This window comes from Pholcus phalangioides, unplaced genomic scaffold (assembly GCF_987345545.1).
Source record: "Pholcus phalangioides strain wild (caught in Gottingen) unplaced genomic scaffold, Ppha-v1.0 ptg000007l_1, whole genome shotgun sequence".
Lineage (NCBI taxonomy): Eukaryota > Metazoa > Arthropoda > Arachnida > Araneae > Pholcidae > Pholcus > Pholcus phalangioides.
This window is the reverse complement of record NW_028301600.1, coordinates 46,009,043-46,032,949: the sequence shown is the minus strand read 5'-3', so window position 1 is coordinate 46,032,949 and position 23,907 is coordinate 46,009,043. Positions and strand designations below refer to the sequence as shown.

Sequence of the window (23,907 nt, the reverse complement as noted above, 5' to 3'; positions counted from 1 at the left end):
GTGAATCAATCAGTCAGGATATGTCATTTTATATGTATAGATTGTTCACGTCGCTAGCTTAAACGCGTAAATTTTCTGCGGGACTTCCTTAATGTACAAACTACGAAAAATTACCAACGTACACTTGATGAAAAAGAATAATTTTAAAGAGTATAAAATATATATATAATATCACAAAAACTTGACGTTTTAACACTTCACGGTTTATTTTTTTTTAGTGTTCATCGTTCGATATTTAAATTTCTCTTAGTTTTTTCTTAGATAAGTAATTTATACATTCAGATGGGCTGATCTGATCGAGAACTACAATTTCGTGTGGGGATAATTAATAGCTAGACAAGAGGTCAATATACCTTGACGTGTATAACATACTCATAAATTGCTTATTTTGATGTTTACCAGCGCATAAAATTTCGTTTTGAAAATGGTATGCATGAAACCATGTCAAATTGACTCCCAAGATAAAATATTTACCCAAAACTCCAAAAAATATATGCATTCATTAATATACGGTAGTTATTTATAATACATAGTTCCGAGGATCATTAGAGAAAGTCATATTTTGCATTCATTACAGAAATAAGTACATTCAAAACGAACAGCAAGATGAAGAAGTAATAACTGAGTTTATACTGATTTATTTTTAAATTTTAAGTTCATTGGAATAGAAAGGATTTCGTGTTTCAACAAAAAGTTCCACTATAAAACATTTTTAGGCAAAAAAATCAGAGAAAAAAAAAAACACTCACTATAAGAGTTTCACCGAATAAATATATCACAAAAGTTAATCATAGATAAATTATAAGAAATATAATCAGTAGTACAAGTATTATTTTATGACGATGAATATATAATTATCATTAAAAAAATTCTACTCGTGTATATATATGCACAATTAATATTATATAGTATTAAGGAGTCTCATTTATTTTAACTGTTGAAAACTATGTGCTCTAGTAGAAATATTATTAAAAATACTATTTAACCCTGATTTATTTCAAATTTTTTTATACATATTTTCGCTTGTATATGCTACCCTATGCTATTAAAAAATTCTCCCACATCTATAATACTTAATTTTTTTGCCAATTTTCAAAAAAATGCATTAAAAACAGGTTACCCGAAATATAAAATAGCATGACAATTAATGTAATTGAATAAAAATCGATTCAAAATAAAGGAAACTGTTCAGTTCATGAAATAAAGCAAAAGATTGAAATATCATTCACTTAATCTTATTTAAAATTAAATTTTCAATTTTCAATTTAAAAATTCAAAAAGTTTTATATTTATAATTTAATTTCAGGAAAGATTGAGTCGATGAAATCTCAATTTTTTGCTTCATTTCATGAAATAAACCGTTCCCTTTATTTTGAATCAATTTCTATTCAATTACATTGATGTCGTGCTATGTTATCATGCGTGCAAGCTGTTTTCGTGCATTTTTGTGAAAATTCTCAAAAGCTTTTAAGTATTAGAGATGTAAAACTTCATACTGGTATAGGACAGCATATAAAATCAAAAATATGTGTAAAAAATTTGAAATAAATCAATGGTTAATTAGTATTTTTAATGATATTTCTACTGGATCATATCTTTCACCGTGTTAAAAGGTCTGAGACATCTTGATATGACTATAAGATGATAATGGAAGGCCGAAAGAAACGAAGACTAAATATTTCCAGTATAAATAACTACATTTATACATATACGTTATAGAGTATTTACCAGCCTAAGGCATGAAAGTTTGCGAAATGCTGAAGAAAAAAAAAATTATTGAACACATAAGATAATAATTCTAGGAAATGGCCTGACGTTTCTCCAGTCACTGGAAAATCTGGAATCGAAGCGAAAACGAAAAAAAAAAAATAGAAAAAAGATCTGGAAATTGTTGAAGATCAAAAACTTAGTCTTAAAAAATACAAGTAAGAGTTGAGAAAGAGAAGGAGAGAGAGAGAGAGAATAAAGAGCTTTAAAATGAGGGAGAGAGAGAGAGAGAGAGGTCGAAGAGATGGCGAAAAGTAGTTGCTTGGTGCGCGCGTGTCCACGTATAAAATAAGAGAAAAGAAGGCGCAAAAGGGAGATTAAAGAAGCATAGCAAGAGTTCGGCATTGCAAAAATGAGATAGAATACTCACACACAAAGAGATGTAGGAGGAAAAGAATTCTCGATCTCTGTATTCTGTTCTAAAAGAATTTTTTCAGAGATTGTGTTTAGTACTAGAAGCGGCTATGCGATTGGTTGCTTGGATACGTGGCGGGGCGCTGCTTGCAGCACGTGCCAAAGCCTTTAAGATTTCAAACAAAAGTCGGGAGTGAGACAGACACTTATTTTGCGACCAACATTACTAACGTGTGTGAGACTAGCTAGCTTCGTCCTTCTTCGACTGCTTGTGTTGTTTACTTACCAGAAGCTACCGATACTAAACATGATGACCGGAAAAGTTTGCCAGCTGTGCGTCATTCTGCTTTTACTAGCCGCAACAGGTAGGCGTTAACTTTTTTTCCGATCCTTTTATACATCAACCAAGCAAACCATATAACCTCCGTGAATAACTGTAAAACAAAACATATGATTTGCATTTTATTTCGTGGAATTGATGTTACTCAAGGATTTTCATTTTGAAGTCTTTTCAACATTATTCATTCGAGTTTCTTGATGTACTGATTTTTATTTTCGGCGATGACAACAAATGTTATTTTTAACACTTTCATAATTATATATGTTTATAGCCTCATATATATATGTGTTTGTGTGTATGTGCGTTACGGTAAATGTGATAAATGGGTAATTATCCATAATTGCATACATAAACGATCAACAAACTTCAAAACGAGAGCGAAAATCTGGGTACGAGCTGGAATGAATGCACACACACACACACACACACATAGCGCAAACATAAAGTATGACATTTTACTGGCGAACCGTTGATCCTAGAGGTATACTTCCAGTTATAAATAGTTTCCAAACAACGTGTAGTACTCAGATATGTCATTCAAGTTTCAAGAGATATTGTATAGTTATTAAAATGAAAAAGTTTAACTTTTTATACAGTCCCCGTGTGCTCACAAACCCAATTAGAAAGTTTTTGCCATGTCTCTTCTAATACCAAAAAAAAATCCATGTTCCTGAGTGCAATATTCACTGAGATGTTCGAATTCGAAAAATGGAGGCAAGTTGGAAAAAAACAGCGTTAAAAATACTGGTAAAACGGATTTTCTGCATTTAGAGTTGTTTTTCTCAACCTTCCTCCGTTTTTCGAATTCGAATATTTCGGCGAATATTGCACTTAGAAACGTGGAATTTTTTTCGTTGGCATAAGGGGAGACAGTGCAACAACTAATTGGGTTTTGAAGCACACTGGGACTGTAATAAAAGTTGAGTTTTTTATTTTGATAACTATACAACCTCTTTACAACATGAATCTTGCACATGAGTACTACACGTTATTTACGGTTCGTCAGTAAAATGCCATACCCTCTGTTTGCTATGCATATATATATATATACGGTATATATTTACGAACAAAATTTATCAAACTGACTGAAATCGTAGGTGAATATGCATAGTTTTCAACAGGCAATTATATATACGGTAAAAGCGATAAATCACCAGACTTATCACTTTTACCGTATCATATATACAGGGTGATTATAAAAAAACTATCCCGACATATGGGCCCCTAACTATCATACCATTCACAGAAACTGAATGAAATTTTGGCATAAAGTATTTTGATGTATGCGCTCAAAAATGATATGGAAAACAACAGTGTCACTCTAACAGTTACGGTTACAGTGAGAAAATTTCGAAAATATCAAATGACAACACCAAGTTTTTTGTATTGGAATGTGATCTTCATTGTGAAAAACCCTAAATAGCGTTCGAACGGCAACTGTAGCATGAAAATCACCGGCGGTAGATAGGCTAAAAGTGAGGACAACCAATAAGGACAGAGAAGCAGCAGCAAAAATAAAGCATTTTATTGTGTTTCACAAATTTTCCACATGACCTTGTGGAGGACTAATCAGGCTGGGATCTCAGCCGAAGAAACGGTGTGACGAATGAAACGAACATTAATGCTCTGGTGCACGGCAAAGTCCTTTTTACTTTTTCCTTGCCTAGCTCCGGGGATTTTCGTGCTACATTCCAACGCTATTTAGTGTTTTTCAGTATGGAGATCGCATTCCAATACAAAAAACTTGGTGTTGCCATTTGATATTTTCGAAATTTTCTCACTGTAACCGTAACTGTTAGAGTGACACTGTTGTTTTTCATATCATTCTTGAGCGCATACCTCAAAATACCTTATGCCAAAATTTCATTCAGTTTCTGTGAATGGTATGATAGTTAGGGGCCCATATGTCGGGATAGTTTTTTTATAATCACCCCGTATATATATTATTGTTTTATAAGTATGAAGTATTTATGTATAGCTATATGTGATTACAGTGCATATTTTAATTTGAACATAGTAATTATGCATAATTACAAATCGTCTCGATAAGTTTGATATTTTTATACAATTATCACTTTTACCGGTGCGGTGATTATGCATAACTCCCAATTGAAGTTGGTAAGTATGATAAATATGAAAGAAATAATGCGGTTATATCAATTAAATTCAACCACTTATCAGTTTCTCCCGTTCGTGATGGGTGCACTACACATATTTTGCCATAAAAATTAAATTAAATTAAAATAAGTGTTATAAGGATAAGAACGTATAAATTATTGTCTAGTTTAACGTTAACTGTCTTCATACTGTAATTGTCAACATTTAAAATTAATCAACATCACCGATTGAATCTATCACCCTGGATTGAAATTTGAGCAAAATGTACGGTAAATTTGAGTAATTCATTGATGATTAATCATATTTAACAATACAAGCTTAAAATTGTACACAACCACCAGTAAATATAATACATTCCCAAAGTTTATCAAATTTACCAAAATGGTCGGTAATTACGCGTAATTAACTGGATTTATCACGTTTACCGTAGCATGAAACAGTGATTAAACAGAATTCTCAATCGTCTCGGTGAGTTTGATAAATTTCACGACATTTATCACTATCAATTTCGATTTTATGTGTTAATATTATGAAGTAAGTTCGATAAATATGGAAAATGTCAAATTTCAAACTTCATTTAACCATATACCGGTTTTGCTCGTACGTGATACGTGCACATTATCCTACCATAAAAATTGAATTAAAATAAGTGTGAAGAAGATAAAAGAATAAAAATTATTATCAATCTTGTAATGTTGGCTTTCTTTACACTTATCAACTTGTGCAAATATAGCCAACATTACCGATTGAATCTATCCTAGACTGAAGTTCATGCGTAATGTCTAAAAAATCCGAGTAATTCATTGGCGATTTATCACATATTTATCAATACGATAAATAGATATTTCGCACAACAACATTTGAGTGCAAAAACGTATGTGAAATAAATAACTTACATTCATAGCAAACGTAAACGATCAACAAACTTCAAAACGAGAAAGAAAATCTTAAGAAAATTACCGATAAAAATGTGATAAATTTGTATATTTACGAACAAAATTTATAAAACTGACCGAAATCGTCGGTGATTATGTATAATTTTTAACGGGCGTAACATCCTTATACATAACACCGGATATTTATCACCGTATCATAATTGTACATGCATAGCGAACAGGGGGGTATGGTATTTTACTGGTGTGAACTGTTCATTCTAGAAATATACCTCTTGTTAGAAAAAATTATCATTCCAAATAACGTGTAGTGCTCAGATATGTCGCTCATGTTTCAAGGGGTTATATAGTCATTAAATTAAAGAACATTAACTTTTTATACAGTTTCCGTGTGCCCGAACACCCAATTAGAAAGTTATTACCCTGTTTTTCCTGATGCCAACAAAAAAAATCCATGTTTCTAAGTGAAATATTCGCTCAGATATTTTAATTCAAAATCTCTGAAAATTAAGGAAAGAACCGCAAAAACTAACGGACAAACTCATTCTACGCTTCATATGCTGTTCTTTCCTCCTCATTTTCAGCGATTTTTGAATTCAAATATCTCGGCGAATATTGCACTCGAAAACATTTTTTTTGTTGGGCTCAGGAAAGACATGGCAACAACTTTTTTGTTGGAAGTTAGAGGATGGGGAACCGTATAAATAATTAAATTGTGTATCTCAGTACATATACAGCCTTTATTTAAATAAATGATACATCTACGACGGGCATGTTATCCATGCTTTTTTTTAATTGAAAGTATATCTTTTTTCTATAACTAACGGTTTACGAAACAGACTCGCAAGTTTTCACCCTGTATATAAAATTGTCTATTATTTTATTCTTAAATAAACATTTATTAAACTCACATATTACACAAATTGGCAAATTTACTTAACCGTGATCCAATTACATAGTTTCATGTAGGTCCAGGAAATGAAAATTCAAATTTCACGTTCAGTTATTTTGCTTGATACAAGAAATCTGTAGAGCTTTTGAGCTAAAGTTGACATGATTCAACTTGTTGCTTGAATTTAGGGAACTTTTATTAGGATTTCATATTCTGACTATGCTGTTTGTTGGATAATTAATATAATCAATATGAATAATAAATTATATATTAATTAAAACACATACAAATATATTTATAATTTCCACCCTGACAAAAAAGATCAAAATAATTTTCATAAGTACATAACAATGGTTTTGCGTTTATGTAGAACATCACACAACATATTTCACATTTCACAAAACTGTAATTGAGTTTATGGATATTTCAAATATGTTCGAAATAAATGTGCGTGCATGAGGTTTTTTCGGATGTTTTAGAGATCAATCGCGCACGAAATTTCTAAAAATGTATAAAAATTGTAAAAAAAAATGTAAAAAAATGTATAAAAGTTTTGTTTTTCTTGAGTTCCAATGAATTTTAGTAGTTCCTATTTTATGTGTGCCTCATGTGCTTGTTCATAAAGATGGATAAAGGTTATTTTATTATATATAAGACCTTTTTTCTAAAAATACTGTGTGTTTCCAAACCTCTATTAACCTATTCGTCATTAAGAACTTTTTAGGAGGAAAAAAAATAGCGTTTTTTGCTGCCAAAGTGATTCCGTGAAAGAAATTTTGCAGTTCAAAAAATACTTATGTAGCAGTATTTAGTGTATAAAAATGCATAAGTTTTAAAATAAAACTTTGCTATGGATCTTAGAGTTGGAAATGCTGAGAGACACACACACACACGCACTACAAAGGTTTGTTAATTTAGTTCTGTAAACAAAGTTTTAATCAATTCAGTGTTAAGATAATCGAATTTTGTATACTGAAGTGAAAATTTTGTAACGATTAAATTACTATAGGATATGAAAAGAAATATAACCGATTTCCTTCAATTAAAATATAATGGCATATACACTCAGCGGCCGAAAAATTAGGAACACCCCTCACTCAAATTTCGACTCCATGCGTCAGTGCAGCACGTGCACTGACGTAATAAACCAGATTTGCTGATAAAAAGCTTCCTTCTTGTCGGAAGCACCATTTAATGTTGCAATTTGCCCGTTCATAGGGAAAAAAGAGATTTGAGTGACTGAACGCAGCATTATTGTGAGCGCCAGAAGGAGCTGTTCCAGTATCTCCGAAGCCGCTAATCTTCGTGGCTTTTTGCGTGCAACAATGTCTTGAGTCTTCAAAGAATGGCAGCTAAGCCAGAAAACTTCTAGCGGAATAGTGGGAGCAAATCGCTTGTGAACGAAAGAGGTGCCAGGCGACTGACACGCATTGTGTGCAGCAACAGAAGAGCTACAACAGGACAAATTGCAGTGCAATGCAACTCAAGATCATCGTAAAGCATATTCGTATGCTCTACAGGACGGATCTTAAAACGAATTGGTTTTAATTGAGGCGCATTTTCCTGGTATACTCTTTGTCCCTTGGAAACATCGTCTACCTTCACATCGTTGCTGACCACGTATACCCATTTATGGTCATAATGTTTCCTAATGATGATGGCTATTTCCAACAGGACAATGCACATACTGCGCTGGAATTATCTCAGATTGATTTGAGGGAAATAATTCAAAGTTTCAATTGCTTCAATGGCCCCCTCAGGCATCGGTGGCAGAGACCCTGGCGTTCATTCATTCATTCGGCCCCCTCAGGCACCCGATTTCAACCCAATTGAGCATTTGAGGGACGAGGTTGAAAGGTCTGTTAAAAGCTCCGAAACACCCCCTTTTCTAATCTGAGGGAATTAAGAGCTGCCATTTCGTTAACATGGGCTAATATCCCTCCTCAACGGGTTTCAGTAACTTTTAGAGTCCGTGCCTGGAAGAATATCTTCTGTCATCAAAGCCAAAGGAGGTCCCACACGATATTAGTGGTGAGTAGTAAGGTGTTCCTAATTTTTTGGCCACTGGGTGTATATCTCAAATTCAGATAATTATGAAATTCCTATGCTTCAAAAACGACTAATATCTTCCAAAAAATTTTCGAATGTACATTACTCAAAATTATACATGGTGCTTTTTAACCTTTTATGCTCATGGTCCTGCTTTGAACCATATTTTCTTCTCGTGTCGCCCACTGTTTTATTCGGGCCCCCACCCAACCCTCATACAAGAGCGAGACACTTTATAGTTATTGAATTTCTTTGAGCAAACTTATAGTGAACAAAAATTTTATAAGTCGATCTAAGCAAGCGTGGCTCAAACTTCAGTGAGGGAAAGTTCTATGTTGACCGCCTCAACATCATGGGCATTCGGACAAAGTGATGCTCCCCTGTTAAGCTGGAAGCAACAGCTTACATACTCACCAAAGTACAGTACCAAATCTCAACTTGTAGGCCCCGTACCAAGCCTGGACGGACCTATGTGTTGACATGAGCCTGGTTTTATGGGAAGTTGTGCTAGATTCTAAAAGTAGTCACAATATTCCCGAAAGATTTCACTCAAAAGCTTTATTTCTTCCCATCAAATTTGTTTTCACCGCTCTCTATGGCCGCCCTAGAGTGTCCCAGTACCGCAAGGGGCCCATATGGCCACAGTTGAGAAACACTGCTCTAGTATATAATAAAATGGCAATTTAGAAAAAATACTAGAAAACGAACAAGATAAATAATGAATATTATACAGGCGCCCTGTAAGCCCTAATTCGGCCTTAATCTCGTCAACCGTTCGTCGTAGGTAAACAGTGTGTGTGTGTCATAAAATAAAAAATCTAAATTTTCATGCAGCCTTCTTGTCCTCTAACTTTCAATTAGAAAATTGTTTCCCTGTCTCTCCTGAGGCAAACAAAAAAAATCCATGTTTGTAAGTGCAATATTCGCTGAGATATTTGAATTCAAAAAAGGAAAAAGACAGCATAATGTGCTTGTTCATTAGTTTATACTGTTCTTTCCCAACTTTCCTCCTACTTTTTAAATTCAAATATCCCAGCGAACATTACACTTAGAAACGTGAAATTTCTTTGTCGACCTCAGGAGAGACAGGGCAACAACTTTCTGATTGGATGTTAGGGAACAAGGTGACCTATAAGAATTTAGATTTTTTTTATTTTATGACACACAGTTTTTCACTATCGAAACAGGTGCAGATTGATTTCGGAGCATAACATTTTGAAAGCATTTTATTGTTAGAATCACACCTCCATACGACGGAACGGTTAATGAGATAAAGATCGAATTAGGACTTACAGAACACCCTGTATAACGAAATGGTTGAAAAGATAGAAAACAATGGAAAATACATTAATTATTTTCATTTATATTTTCTAGTTAAATATACGGTACGCAAAAACAGATTGATTCATACTTGATGAGACAATTGTTTATTGTTCGAGTAAAAAAAATCATGAAAGTTATACGTAATTGATTGATGTTTTTTCCATCTGATTTGATAAAGGCTAAGTATGGTATTCATTGGTAATGTCTAAAAAGCATGACTGGAAAAATAATGTTATAGAACCGGAACAGAAGTTTAAGGAATAGAAGGATTTGTAAGGAAGGGTCTCGAGAAAATATCTCTTGATTGGCAGGCAAATGAAAAGAAAAACAAAAAAGAAAAGGTTGGATTCGCATCAAGCAAAGATTTTCTGTCAGAATTCATTGTTTTCTATTAGAAACACTGACAGCTCAAACGTGATTCTCATAGTATGGAATGTCTAAGAGTATTTCTCTTGTTTTGGTCGAAATACTTCGTGAAAGATGAAATAGACGGGAAAATATACAAGAGGTCACATTAGAAGATAAAAGGGCTTTTATTTTTGTTTCATGAAAATGTCGTCGAGACGCTGGCTCTTAAAGATAAGACGGAAACAATCCTGGCATTTATGCTATACATAAAATAATAGGTTGAAACCATCAAACATTCTATTTTCATCCAAACATTCATTTTTCGGTCGTTGTTATAACCTTACTTAAATATAAACTTTTAATAGTTCTAAACATCAATTTTAGTTAATTTTATAAATATGCACTTAGTAACTATTGATTTTTACACTCAATGTGTGCAGTTAATTTTAGTGAAATTATATATGATGTCCTTTCTAAAACAGGTATCTACGGTAACAAGAAAGAGGATGTTCGGGAAAATGGACATACAACTGGTTCTCCTGATGAAGAAGGTAAAATTGGTGTTACTGATACATTGCTTTTAATTTTGTGATAAGAGTTGTTGATTTGTTTATATTTCTCAAGTTAATTCTATAATATTTGTTAAAGTTGTTCAATTCGTTTATTGTTCTACTACTTGTTTCTTATACTGAATATCCCTACATATCATGTACAGTCAAAAAATAATAGAAATAATCAATGGCTTTCCGTCGATTTGGGAGTTGATGGATGTTAATCAATTCTAAATTAAGCTACATTAGCTCTAGGGAGATTCAGCGGGAATGCTTTATTGCTCCCATGGAGTCTTCTAGTGAAATCAAATTTTGACAGACTTCGTCTTTCGACTGTAATACGTATTTTAAGTAAATTGCAATTGAATTTATTCGATAATGCATGGCGTGGGTCAAATGGATGGCCATGGAATAAGTGGTGAATAAATTTCATCAGGATTTAGATGATGGTGAAGTAGATGACGCGTTATTAACAAACGTAGTATTTATGTGTAAATGGAGAAACATCAAGCGTGAGCCTGAAATGAATGTTATGGCATACAAGTGCTGTATGTTTTTTTACTATTCAAATAGTTTTTCATGCAATATAGGAAAAACAGGAACATATGCCTCTCATTACGTCCAATAAAAAGAATCATTAATTAAAAACTATAGCTACAAACCAAATGTTTTCTATAGCTATTAAATAGGTTTATGTTTGTTATCGAATGGGGTTTACCGATAACAAACCACTGAGAGATGAGATAGTGTTGAAGAAATAATAATATTTTTAGAAGATGTACCAGTCGGTGTGGATACTGCGTTATACATAATTTGTTGTTTGTCTTTCAATTGCGTTCAAATGGCTTTTCCGCAAATATAATGTAATTGCAAAGAAAACTGTTTTAACATAGTGTGATTTTTTTTGAGATTTGAATATGCCATACCGTAAGTGCAGTCAGACCTCGATATAACGTTTCCTCCGTGGACTGAATAAGGGTGACTCTATAAGAGCGTAGTTGAAAGCGAGTAAATCTGGTGTAACAAGTAAACATGAATTGAGATTTGCTATTGTGTTTTACGAATAAAAAAGTTTGGACCAGAATTCATCAATACATCTCAATTTTACTTATAATTAATAATTAATTTCAAAATGATTGCATTTGATTCAATAAAAAAATTAAGAAACAGACATTTATTGAACTTATGTTCACACTATTTGAAGAAATCTGTTATACAAGATTGCTTTTCTGCAGGCCTAATAATTCAAACCACCTTTTTTTTTAATTGTCTCATAACATTCAAATGAACTCGGATGCTGTGATGAACTTTTTTACAATATTCAACGTTGAGTGAATATCTGTGTGGATATGATTGCTATTTTTGATTTTTACACTCACTTTCATCATTATCGCTTGAAAAATTTGTTTTCATTTGTTACCCCTGCGACAATCTCTGTGATGATCATTGTCTTCCATTGCTGCCCATTGTCGCATATTCGATTTCATCTGGGCAGCCTTACCAAAAACTTTCAGGAACTTACCATGATTTGAATCAGTATCCATTCGTAATACTAGTATCAAAATTTTGTAGGCGACTTTGTATGTGGAATATTTAAAGAAAAAATTAACGAGATTAAAAACCCGGGCCCTATATAGGATTAGGGACAGTCAGTCTTCCTTATGGGGGGGGGGGCGCATGCCTTTAACAACGTACATATCGCTCAAGCGAATTCTAAATCTGTTCAAAGGTTGTGCGTTTATTTATTCTCACAAATTAAATTACAGTGTAATTTCATCTTTATAAACATTTTTCCTCATTTGTATCATTTGTCTTTTTATTTGCACGAAATAAACGAACCAAATTCCATTAAAAATAACACGATGCACAATTGTGAACAAAAGGCTGCGTAAAACTGAGTATACCTGTGATGAATTTTTGAAGTATTGCCGCGATGCTTCTTTGGGGGGAAAACTGACGTGTATATGGTACTTTATAGAAAATTGGGGGAGCAGCTGTGTTAAAGATTTTTCGGTAAAATCTGTAAAAAAGGAGAAAAAGCTTCATTCATAAAATATATATATAAAAAAGTAAGACCTTGAGGATTAAGGGAACGGAGCTCTAAAAGCTACAAATGAAAGGCAAGGCGAGCTGCAAAACTTGGTAAGCTCTGCCTGATAAGAAGAGAAGACCATCAAAGGAATCATCCAATAGATTCTTCAATATGCTTTACCAGATTTGTGTTGAACTTTTTTTTTATAATCTCTGGAACTCATTCATTGGCAATGCGGTAACATGTGGATAGAAGATAGAAAAGAATTAATCTTTTCATCATCTTCAAGAACTAATATTTGACTTCAACAAACGATATAGGCTTTCCCAATAAACTCTCATATGCATTTTTTCTCAAGAATAGCGGCTAATTTTCAGGCGAAATATTAATATTATAAAATAGCATGGAAAAACAAAATCGATTATGCATGTTTTTCTCATGGTAAACTATTATTGTTCCACCGAAAAGATGATTTTTAATAAAATATAATAACAGTTATGTTTTATGCTAATGGGTTTCAAAATTTTTTGAGTTTCAGTCTGACAAAATTACTTTTACTGCCTAAAATATCTAGTAATTAAATCATTTCTTGCCATTTTTTTAACTATCTAGTACAAAATTATTTTCTTCACATTAAATTTTTGAATTTGTTTGAACCATTTAAAACATTCAAGTGGTTTTGAAGTAAAGCCTTTGATAGTCTAAGGTAAGTAAAGAGTTTAATAGAGCAAATTAAGTTCCAATTGTTAAAAATCCGAGTAGTCTAGAATTTGAAATTAAATTCACGAGCTTCATCAAGTGAATTGAAAGTGTAATGTTCAATATATAAACCATAAAGGTAAGGAAATACTGTATATTAAATGAGTTATTGTTCCTGTACAATACGTGCGTTTATACATTAGATATCTATATCAGGTAAGTTCTATGTTCTTTTAGAATGTGCGTTCACTTTCAGATTTACTTCAGATACAATGGGCAGTGTATTTCATAGTACTATTTATATCAGTTTTTACTTACGTGATATATGCTTTTATATCGGGTTGCTGTATTTGGTGGTATTTGACATATTTTTTATGGGCATCTTTTTTTTCAGCACCTCGGGGCATTTTGCCTGTTGTGGCCTTGGTATTTGTATTTGTATTTAGGGAAATTATATTTTGTATTTTGAATGCGTGTGTGCGTTACTTTTCAAGTATCAATTATTTTTCGATTTTTCTGTTTTTTGATAAACTTTTGCATATTATTATTTTTTAATTTTGCGTATGTTGGGTATGCAATTGATTGATATAATAAGTTTAATTATAGATGATAATTTAAATGTTTATCTTTTCTTCTTCAAGATAAACGTTTAAAATTAGTTTCGATGTCTTTTTTTCATGAATATGCAGTTGTGATTCATCATTAAAATATTTTGATTTTCGAGTATGTATAAGTAAAGTATTTGTAAAGATTGTAATATTGTAAGGTCATCGGTAATCAGTATATATTTTTGATTGCCTATCACATCGAGAACCAAGTATATTTTTCTGATCTTTTCTATTTCTTCAATGGTAAAAAATCAGGTGCTTAGCTTCTAGCGTGACATACCAATAATTACCATCTTCATAAGTTTTCACTATGAGTCTGAACCATTTTTGGTTTTTTGTTATCGGATAGTAATTTAAGAAATTTTTACGCAATGACTAAGACACAGAGATAAAGTCATCATTTCACATATACAAAATATTTTGCCATTCACCAGAACAAACTGCATCTTTTGCCAGGGATACTAAAAATAGAAGTGCAGATAAAATACAAAATAATCAGAATAAAAAGCTCTTTTTAAATACAACGTTCAGGTTAAGAGAAGTAGGAAAAAAATTGATGCGAGTAAAATATAAAAGCCATACATTGCTACAATAAAACTATAAAATAAAAATGAAGACCCAAAATGATAGCTGGAAATGACAGAAAATTGGGAACAAATATCTTTACAGAATAAAATTTTCTTGACGTTTCAATTGGATTATTTCTGCTGTCCAATCAGAGTGTACATTCTTTTTCCCTTCCGTTGCTCTAGTGTTTTACTTTGAGCAAAAAAACGGGACAGGAGGGGTCAAAGAAACAATAAATAAATAAGCAAAACCAAAAGAATAATAATAATAAAATAAAGAATATATATATGCGAATGTATATGTATGTATACAGATAGATAGATGAAGTTTTAGCTAGAAAAAAAAGAGATAGTAAAATATAAAAATCTCTGTCGAGGAACATCAGCTGTTGAATCTTTTCAGCTTTTTTCCGAAATTGGAACGCAGTCGAAAATTTTTTATTTTGCTCCTTAATACATTGCGATGTGGAAACAGTTGCAAAGCGTGTGACTTTTGTATAAGATTATTTAAAACAATACGGTTTTTTTATGAGAGATTTTAAATTTCTTTTTCTTTACAATTCGTTTTTTTTTTTGATGAGAGCCTCTATGTAAAATAAAACTGTCTAAAACTCCTATTTCTTGGTAATATTTTTTCTGATCTACCTATTTTGCTTCTGCGTGGCAACGAACCTGAGATTTCTTGAGCATATAGCGTTACACTTTTATTGTATAACAATGATAATCCTTGAAGTAGAATACAAAAGATGAATCAAAATAATACAATGAAATTTCGAATCTACGTTTTATTTTATTTGAGTCACAAAAATATCTCCCTATGCAATACGTAGGGCCATGAATCTTTATTAAAATATCGATTTTTTTTTACATATATATATGTGTTTCTATCCAAAAACAAAAGTCTTTAAGGTAAAATGTTTGGATTTTATATATACTGTACTAAATGTGTTTATTGTTTACTGATCTTGATGGCTTTCTAGAAAATATGCAGACTTAGATGTATCTCTTGAAATATGTCGTAAAAGTGTGGAGATTTTTCGATTTAATGCTCGAAATACAGTTTCAGTGAAAAGAGCATTTTCTCTCTCTCTCTCTCTCTCTTTGTGCGAAATAACTTTCGGAGAAGGCTTTAATTTGATTGCCGTAAGCTGAGCAGGAAGTTGCCCTTTTCGGGCCCGCCAGAAATTACTCCTGCCAAAAGCTTAAGATAAGAAGATTACGTTTCAGATGGGGGCTCTCTCCAGTATTTTGAGGATTATAAGAAGCGTTAATGCGAAGTCGAATATTAAAAAACAAAGTTGCGTAATCACGAGCATTCTTTTGAACCAAAATACAAACGCCAGACGGAAGTCATGACATTTTTGCCGTCTTACGCGTCTGCGAATAATTACAACAAAGTAATCTCGCCCTTACCAACGTATATTTTCGCAATATCAACGTTGTACGTGGAAGAAGAGTCACAAGCCATCGTATGCATGTACAAGCACGACATTAAGGTGCTTTAATGGTAAAAGAATGCTCGCACAATTATTTGTAAGTTATGCAAACTGAGATGCAGTGCCTTTTTTTCCTTTTGTCACTCAATGAGCTTGATGAACGATTAAGTCAACGTCGTGACATCGATTCAACATTGATTCTCTTTTCGTTACTTAATGAGTTAGAAAACGAGGAAGTTGACGCCATAATTTAACTTGACAAAATTGTTGTCCTATTAATTCTCCCTTGTTGATTAATTCCAGAATCTAATTAGCGTTGGTTATAAACTTCAACAGACTAAGGCAGCTACACACATTGGAAAGCATGTAACCATCAGTGAAAATTTTCCTGTTGTTGAATGTGTGTATTACTGTACACACATTCAACAACAGGACCCCTCAAGTGCCCTCTCTTACGGCCGTATTCGCCAACACAGTTTAAACTACAATCGCAGGTGAAAGAATTGAAGATCAAAACGGATTGGTTAAATTGAGGATTTTAACCAATCCGTGTCGATCGCTAATCCGATAACTTGCGATTGTAGTTTAAACTCTGTCGGTGAATACGGCCGTTAGACTTATCTCTCGTTTAACTTCTCTTGGGTTTTTTAATATCGAAACTTTCAACATTCTAATTAAATCCTAACATGTTTCTTGTTAGACTTAACCATCCCCAAAAATTGCAACCCATCTTTGCTTTTTCAGATTGTCATAAATTTAGTTTCTTCCCACAAGCAATTACCGACTGGAACAACCTCCCACCAAATATTGTAGATTGTACTACGGTTTCCGAATTTTCTTGTAACATCAATCTTCATTTTTGTAATATGAAACCACCGCATCCTCTTGTATAGGCCTCGGCTAAGCAATGTTGAATAAATAAATAATATATATATATATATATATATATATATATATATATATATATTATTTATTTATTATACTTCGGGGTATATATATATATATATACCCCGAAGTGTTAGGCGATAGGTGAGACCGACAATAAGTGCATAAGTCCGTGCAATTTTGCATACAAATGCGTTAAGTTGATTTAAACCAATATTTCCGAGAAACACCAGCGTTTTCGAAAAAATTTAAGAAAAAACAGCAGGTTTTGCTACATGTAATAAAAGTTTACACTGGTCAACACTGATTTTGTTCACAAAGATTTTTAAGTGATTCCAAATCTGGCATTGGTTTTGTCAGATTGGTTCTAGTTTTTGAGATAAAGTGAAAGTTAAATTTCATCGGTACTACATAAGCAGCATACAAATCGCATTCAAAGTGTGCGAAATGCAAACTAATAATAAACTTAATAGCAATAAATAAAGACCACTGATGTCTGACCATTATATAAATGTAATAGTATATTGGATAAAAAGGAAAATAAATAAGAAATTTTGAAAGTGCAAACCTGACGCAAAATTAGTGGCTGCAGACTATACTGAAATGTTGGGAGTATGCATTATCTCTCGAAAACTAGAGTTAATTTGGCAAAACCAACACCAGTTTTAAAATCAGCAACCCCAATATACTCTAAAGCCGTTAAAAAAATTTTGGGAACAAGGAAAAAAATTTTCTATTGAGTAGTGTTATCATTAGATTTTTTTAATTAGTCCAAAATGAACAAACAAACATCATGTATAATGCAATTCTTGATAACACTTTGGTCCAAACAAGGTAATTTTGTTATTAGTTTTTGCTTATTGGCATAAAGTGAATTGGCATAAATTTACAAAACTGTTTAAATCAGTTACAGTGGTGGTGAGTAACCAGATATGCATCTTCAATAAATATCAAAAACTGTAGCATACCATTTTGGACGAACTTTTTCAAGAAGTCACCATTCAATACGTGCGATTCAACGTATTGAATTTTGACAAAACCATTCTTCAAAAATAGAAGCTGTCCCCCCCCCCCCCGCCCAAGCCTTGATTTCAAATGGTTTTAAGACCCAAATTGATTTCCAAAATCCCTGACAAAGTTTATATTTTCAACTGCTCTCTCTATCTCTTCCTCGGTTTCTACTTTTAAAGCCTTAAAAATCAGCTCAGTTTGGCTTGTTTCAGCCATTTAGTTGGGCAGTTTGCCTGTTCTGCCATTTATATTCGTAATTATACATTATAGCGAATGAGTAAGAAGGATGTACGTATACAAAGTGCATTGCTAACTTCTCTCGCCACAAATCACTGGTGAACCGTTGATCCTAGAGACATATTTCTAACTAGAAAAAAACAATTCAAATCACTTGTAGACTTCAGATACACCATTCATATCGCAAGGGGTTTTGTAATTATTAAAATAGATAAATCAATTTTTTATATGGACACCCTGTTCTCAAAAACCCAATTAAAAAGTTGTTGCATTCTCTCTCTTTAGGCAAACAAAAAAAATCCATATTTCCAAGTGTTATATTCACGGAGATATTTGAATTCAAAAATCGGAGAAAGGTTGGGAGAGAACAGCATAAACGAGGGAAAGAAGCGTTGTCTGTTAGCTTAAGCTGTTCTTTCTCAACTTTTCTGCAAGTTTTAAATTCAAATATCTCAGCGAATGTTGCACTTAGAAACATAAATTTTTTTTGTTCGCCTCAGGGAGACACTGCAACAACTTTCTGATTGGGCTTTTGAAGACTGGGTATCCGTATAAAAAGTTAATTTTTTATTATAATAACTATAAAACCCCTTACAATATGAATGACGTATCCGAAGTCTACACGTTATTTGGATACTTTTTCTAGTTGGAAGAATTCGCCAGTAATTTCCGGTAAGCCATTGAATGAAACAATCCATTTTTTTTGATAATTTGCTACCTATTATAGTATTGTCCAACCGGAATGAATCGAAATTGTGTACCACTTGATATGAATTGTGTTGTTCAACATCTGTAATGGTCTTATTCTAGAATGGTGGAATAATCTAGCAGAACTTATATAAGATCATACAATTATTGATCATGTATGAATATTGATGATCAAGTTGCAATTTGTAGTCATTTCACGGAGCCAATATACATTGATTGGATAATTCGAACTTTTTTGTTGTCCTCTTTGAGCTTCGAATTAACAATTTTCCACAGTGTATTTATATATAGGGTACATAGGTAACAGAACGCATGATACTTTACTGGCGAACCGTTGATCCTAGAAGCATACTTCCCGTTAGAAAAAGTATCCAACTAATATGTCGTACTCAGATATGCCATTCATGTTCAAAGGGGCTGCATAATTATTAAAATAAAAAAACTTACTTTCTATATGGAAACCTTATGCCTAAAAACCCAATTAGAATGCCATTGCTCTGTCTCGTCTGATCCCAACAAAAAAAGTTCCACGTTTTTAAGTGCTTATTCGCAGAGATATTCTCGAATTCGAAAAACGAAGGAAAGCTAGGAAAAAACATCATTAAATGCGGATAAAACGGTTGACTCGCATTTAATGGTTTTTTTATAATTGGAAGTATGTCTCTAAAAACAAGGGTTCGCCAATAAAATGCCATGCGCCCTGTTTGTTACCTATGCACCTTGTATATAAAATAATATGTCCTCACTGACTGATTCATCATCGCCGAGCCGAAACAAATGCAGCTATAAGTATGAAATTTGGTCAGTAGTTTTTCATTTTACGATGTTAAGACTCACTGAAAAGGGGTTTGTCGAAATTCCACCCCTAATGGACAATGTTTGCCAATACGCATCGAAATTCAATTTTACTCCTCAAATTTCATTGAAGATTGTTAATACTTCTTCAAATTTGAGGGTTTTTTAGCATTTAATAGAGTTATTTTCTACTGACAAAAAAAATACCCGTCTTTTTACAAAAATACCCCTTAAAATTTTAAAGAGGAGTGAAAATACTCTTGAAAATTATATTTCCGGATAACTCAGCTAAGGGGTGTTCAAACATTATATGGAGCAATCATCGCTGAACCGAAATCGCTAAAGCTATAAATATGAAATTTAGTCAGTAGTTTTTGTTTATAATGCGAAGATTCACTAAGGAGGGACTTTTGAGGTCATAAGGTGGTTCAAAGGTTATATGGGGCAATCATGACCTAGCCACAACCGATAAGCTCTAAATATGAAATTTGGTCAGTATTATGTTTCATAATGTAGAGACCCACTAACACGGGATTTCTAAAAGTTCAACCCCCAATGACTCATGAGTGAGTTCAAATGTTTTATGGAGGAATCATTGCCGAGTAATTTTCAACTTCCTAAATCCACGCGAGCGAAGCCGCGGTTAACAGCTATTACTGTGTAGTTTTCAATCAGTAAATGTTGATCAACCAAAACTCACATATCCCGTTTCACGAGAGATATGCAAAGTGAAAAATATGATTACCCCTGGAGATCTTCGATGTCCTTCTAGGTAGAGAAGCAGTGACTTTTCATATCTGTAATATAAGTGTTTGACGGATGGCTTAGTTGAAACTAGCAACACGGTAGAATTTCTATTGTCTATTGTATCCGAGAGAAATTACGGACGAGTCTGATTTTGGAATTCGTCTATGAACGTTTTAAAGTTTCGGTTGCTCAATGTTAGTATATTAGATGCTTTGAAAGGGATGTGTACTTTTTTATCACCTTAAAATAATGTTTATGTGCCAGAATCAGTGCATATTCATAAAGCTCGAGTTCCAATAGGAAATAAATGCATTAAAAATTTACATTGAATTGCTGAAAGCTTGTGAGGAGTCAGTTTTATGTATTGCATTGTAGCTAAATAATTGCGAGTGTTTCAAGGTGGTTGTAAAACAGCTTCAAACTACACGCTTGTAGTAGACACACTCGTGTTGCAATAGATTAGCACTACTTGGATGCATTTTGCTTGTTGCTATCAGATGATTGTTGATGGACATATAAATAATTCCAAGAAGTTCATTCAATGTGTCTACACCAGCTGTGAGCACTAAATCCCCACCAAGGACTTGGGCATTCGTAAAGTACAAGCCAGAAAAATGGGTACCACATCGCCTCACGGTGCAGAAATGCCACAGGTGGGAATGTGCACTTATTCAGATGTAGTTTAATGAAAAAGTTGGTGCCACATTTCTTTGTTGCATATTGCTTATATATTTAGCAGTTATTTTCATTATTCTTGTTGGTGATAAATAACTGAAACCAAAGTTTGTCTTCACAAATATACCCCAAATATAAAGCTTGTGTAATAATTTTAGTGCTTTTTGCTGTTGGAAGAGAGAGAAATGGTTTGTTTTTACGCCAGTAGAATAATGAAACTTTTCGTTCTGTACAAGTGACAGAGCTAGCTCGATGAATATTTAAATGCTGTAGCTTTTTAGTATTCCATAGTGACCCTGCTTCATCCATCACGAAGTGAGCAAAGTCCATCAAATGCTTTACACTTTGGCGACCGAAAATATTATGCGAAACTGACCCGTGTCACCAGAAAGTAATTTAGGTTAATTTGAAATAAAAAGAGAAAGCTAAAAGTGTGTGTGCGTCCATGGCTAAAATGATAGAAATGATATTAATTGATATATATATTTATACCTTTGATGAAGTTATTCATGCGACAGTAAAAAAATGAAAATAGAAATAATTCACTTTTATAAAATATTCTTCTCTGCAATAAAGTGTAATGTTAGAAGAAACTGATATTATGGATTCAATCTGTACGAGTGTTACAAACTGATTAAACATTCAAAATGCAATCAATTCGTGATAAGTCTAACTGCGGTAACTCGAAAATCTGTTTTCGTTCAGTCCAAGTCATTTCGAAAGTCTTGTTTTCACTCAGCCCCACAACTTTTTTCCGTATTTTAGTATTGAAATTTTCCCTAAACTCGAAGTTTTCTTTCTTCAAGTCGAATTTTTGGGAATGAGATAAATGTAAAAAAATAGCATTTAGTGATAGAATTTAGAATTTAGCAATAGAATTTAGAATTTAGCAATAGAATTTAGAATTTAGCAATAGAATTTAGAATTTAGCAATAGAATTTAGAATTTAGCAATAGAATTTAGAATTTAGCAATAGAATTTAGAATTTAGCAATAGAATTTAGAATTTAGCAATAGAATTTAGAATTTAGCAATAGAATTTAGAATTTAGCAATAGAATTTAGAATTTAGCAATAGAATTTAGAATTTAGCAATAGAATTTAGAATTTAGCAATAGAATTTAGAATTTAGCAATAGAATTTAGAATTTAGCAATAGAATTTAGAATTTAGCAATAGAATTTAGAATTTAGCAATAGAATTTAGAATTTAGCAATAGAATTTAGAATTTAGCAATAGAATTTAGAATTTAGCATTTAGCATTTAGCAATAGAATTTAGCATTTAGCAATAGAATTTAGAATTTAGCAATAGAATTTAGAATTTAGCATTTAGCAATAGAATTTAGCATTTAGCAATAGAATTTAGCATTTAGCATTAGCATTTAGCATTAGCATTTAGCATTAGCATTTAGCATTTAGCATTTAGCATTTAGCATTAGCATTTAGCATTTAGCATTAGCATTTAGCATTTAGCAACAGAATTCACATAGAATTCAACATTTAGCAACAGAATTCACATAGAATTCAACATTTAGCAACAGAATTCACATAGAATTCAACATTTAGCAACAGAATTCACATAGAATTCAACATTTAGCAACAGAATTCACATAGAATTCAACATTTGGCAACAGAATTCACATAGAATTCAACATTTAGCAATGGAATTTAGCAGATTCATTTAGCGGATTCATTTGTCTCCTTGCAAAATATGAATGAGTTTCTCAGCAAAGAAGAACTAAAGAGAGAGAAAGAGCGAGAGAGACAGTGAAAAATCACTGCATTTTTTGACAGAAATAATCTTGTATACACTTTGTTTATAATTCATTTCATTAATACGAGTATCATGTATGCATCCGTTTCTATAATACAGTATGTACGCCTAGTTAATTTCCAAATATTTTCATTCAATAATTAAATATAACTTAGAGATAGATCACTAGTTCTTCAAACGAGTGAACGGGGTTCGAGTCCCCGGAAGAAGAGGTGAGTTTTCTTCCTAAAAATCATCTCCAAATATAATCCGTCTTTTGAGGACCTTGTATTAGCAAGTGGGAAAAAAAAGGACATCTTTCACAAAATAGAATTCCTTAATCTTTTCGAATTTCATCTCTAGTAGTTTGACATGTTTTACTAACACGATATTCGCAAATAGTAATTGTTATTTCAATAAGTCTATCTTTTTCTTACTCTGAAATCGAAATTTCTGATAAGTCGAGCTAATGATAACTCGACGTTTTCGGCCGGAGTTATCGAGATTTAGTACTGTAATTATTTTGGAAATAAATTGATTGATGTCACAAAAAAAATTATTTAAAGGTTTTTATAAGATTGCATTTTTTTTAATTTTTAAACTATTTCAATTAACTCATTTCAGAAAATATATATATGTCTAAATATACGTCTGTTAAACTTGTTTTCTCTTATTCCATTTTATTTTGATTTTAAAAAAAAAACACGAGTTTAGTCGTGACCAGTTAGCAAAGTGTAAAAGGATGTGCCCATACTCGTCTTTAGCCACATCCAACTAATTCTACTTCTGTTTTGTCAAGAAAATACAAAATTTGATTATATATTTTTTTCTTCAATAGTGAAATACACCGAAATTGATGTCATATAAATAAAATAGTTCAAAATCTTTCTCCTTCCAGTAGAATTTCATCTGGGAATTATATCGGTGCTAAATAAATGCGTCGCATCTCTATAAATTTCATTTTAATATTACTATTCGTTTCCATACAATAATGGATAGTGTTGTGAAAAAGACTTACATCACGTGAACTGCGAAATTGGTTGCAAAAAAATAAGGATTTTTCTCCCCACATAATCATTTGCATCTTTAAAAAAACTATATAGTTTTATTTTTAAAAATATA

At 32.5% G+C, this 23,907-nt stretch overlaps 1 protein-coding gene across 1 annotated transcript in view; it reads left to right on the top strand.

Annotated features, from left to right (window-relative positions):
* Positions 1-2,299: 2,299 nt before the first annotated feature.
* The window catches only part of LOC149085369 (uncharacterized), a 43,763-nt gene continuing 22,155 nt past the window's right edge, over positions 2,300-23,907 (top strand). The window contains exons 1-2 of the mRNA XM_089233352.1: positions 2,300-2,486; positions 10,567-10,635. Coding sequence (XP_089089478.1) covers positions 2,429-2,486; positions 10,567-10,635 — 127 coding nt within the window. The 5' untranslated portion in view covers positions 2,300-2,428. The remainder of the gene's footprint in view (positions 2,487-10,566; positions 10,636-23,907) is intronic.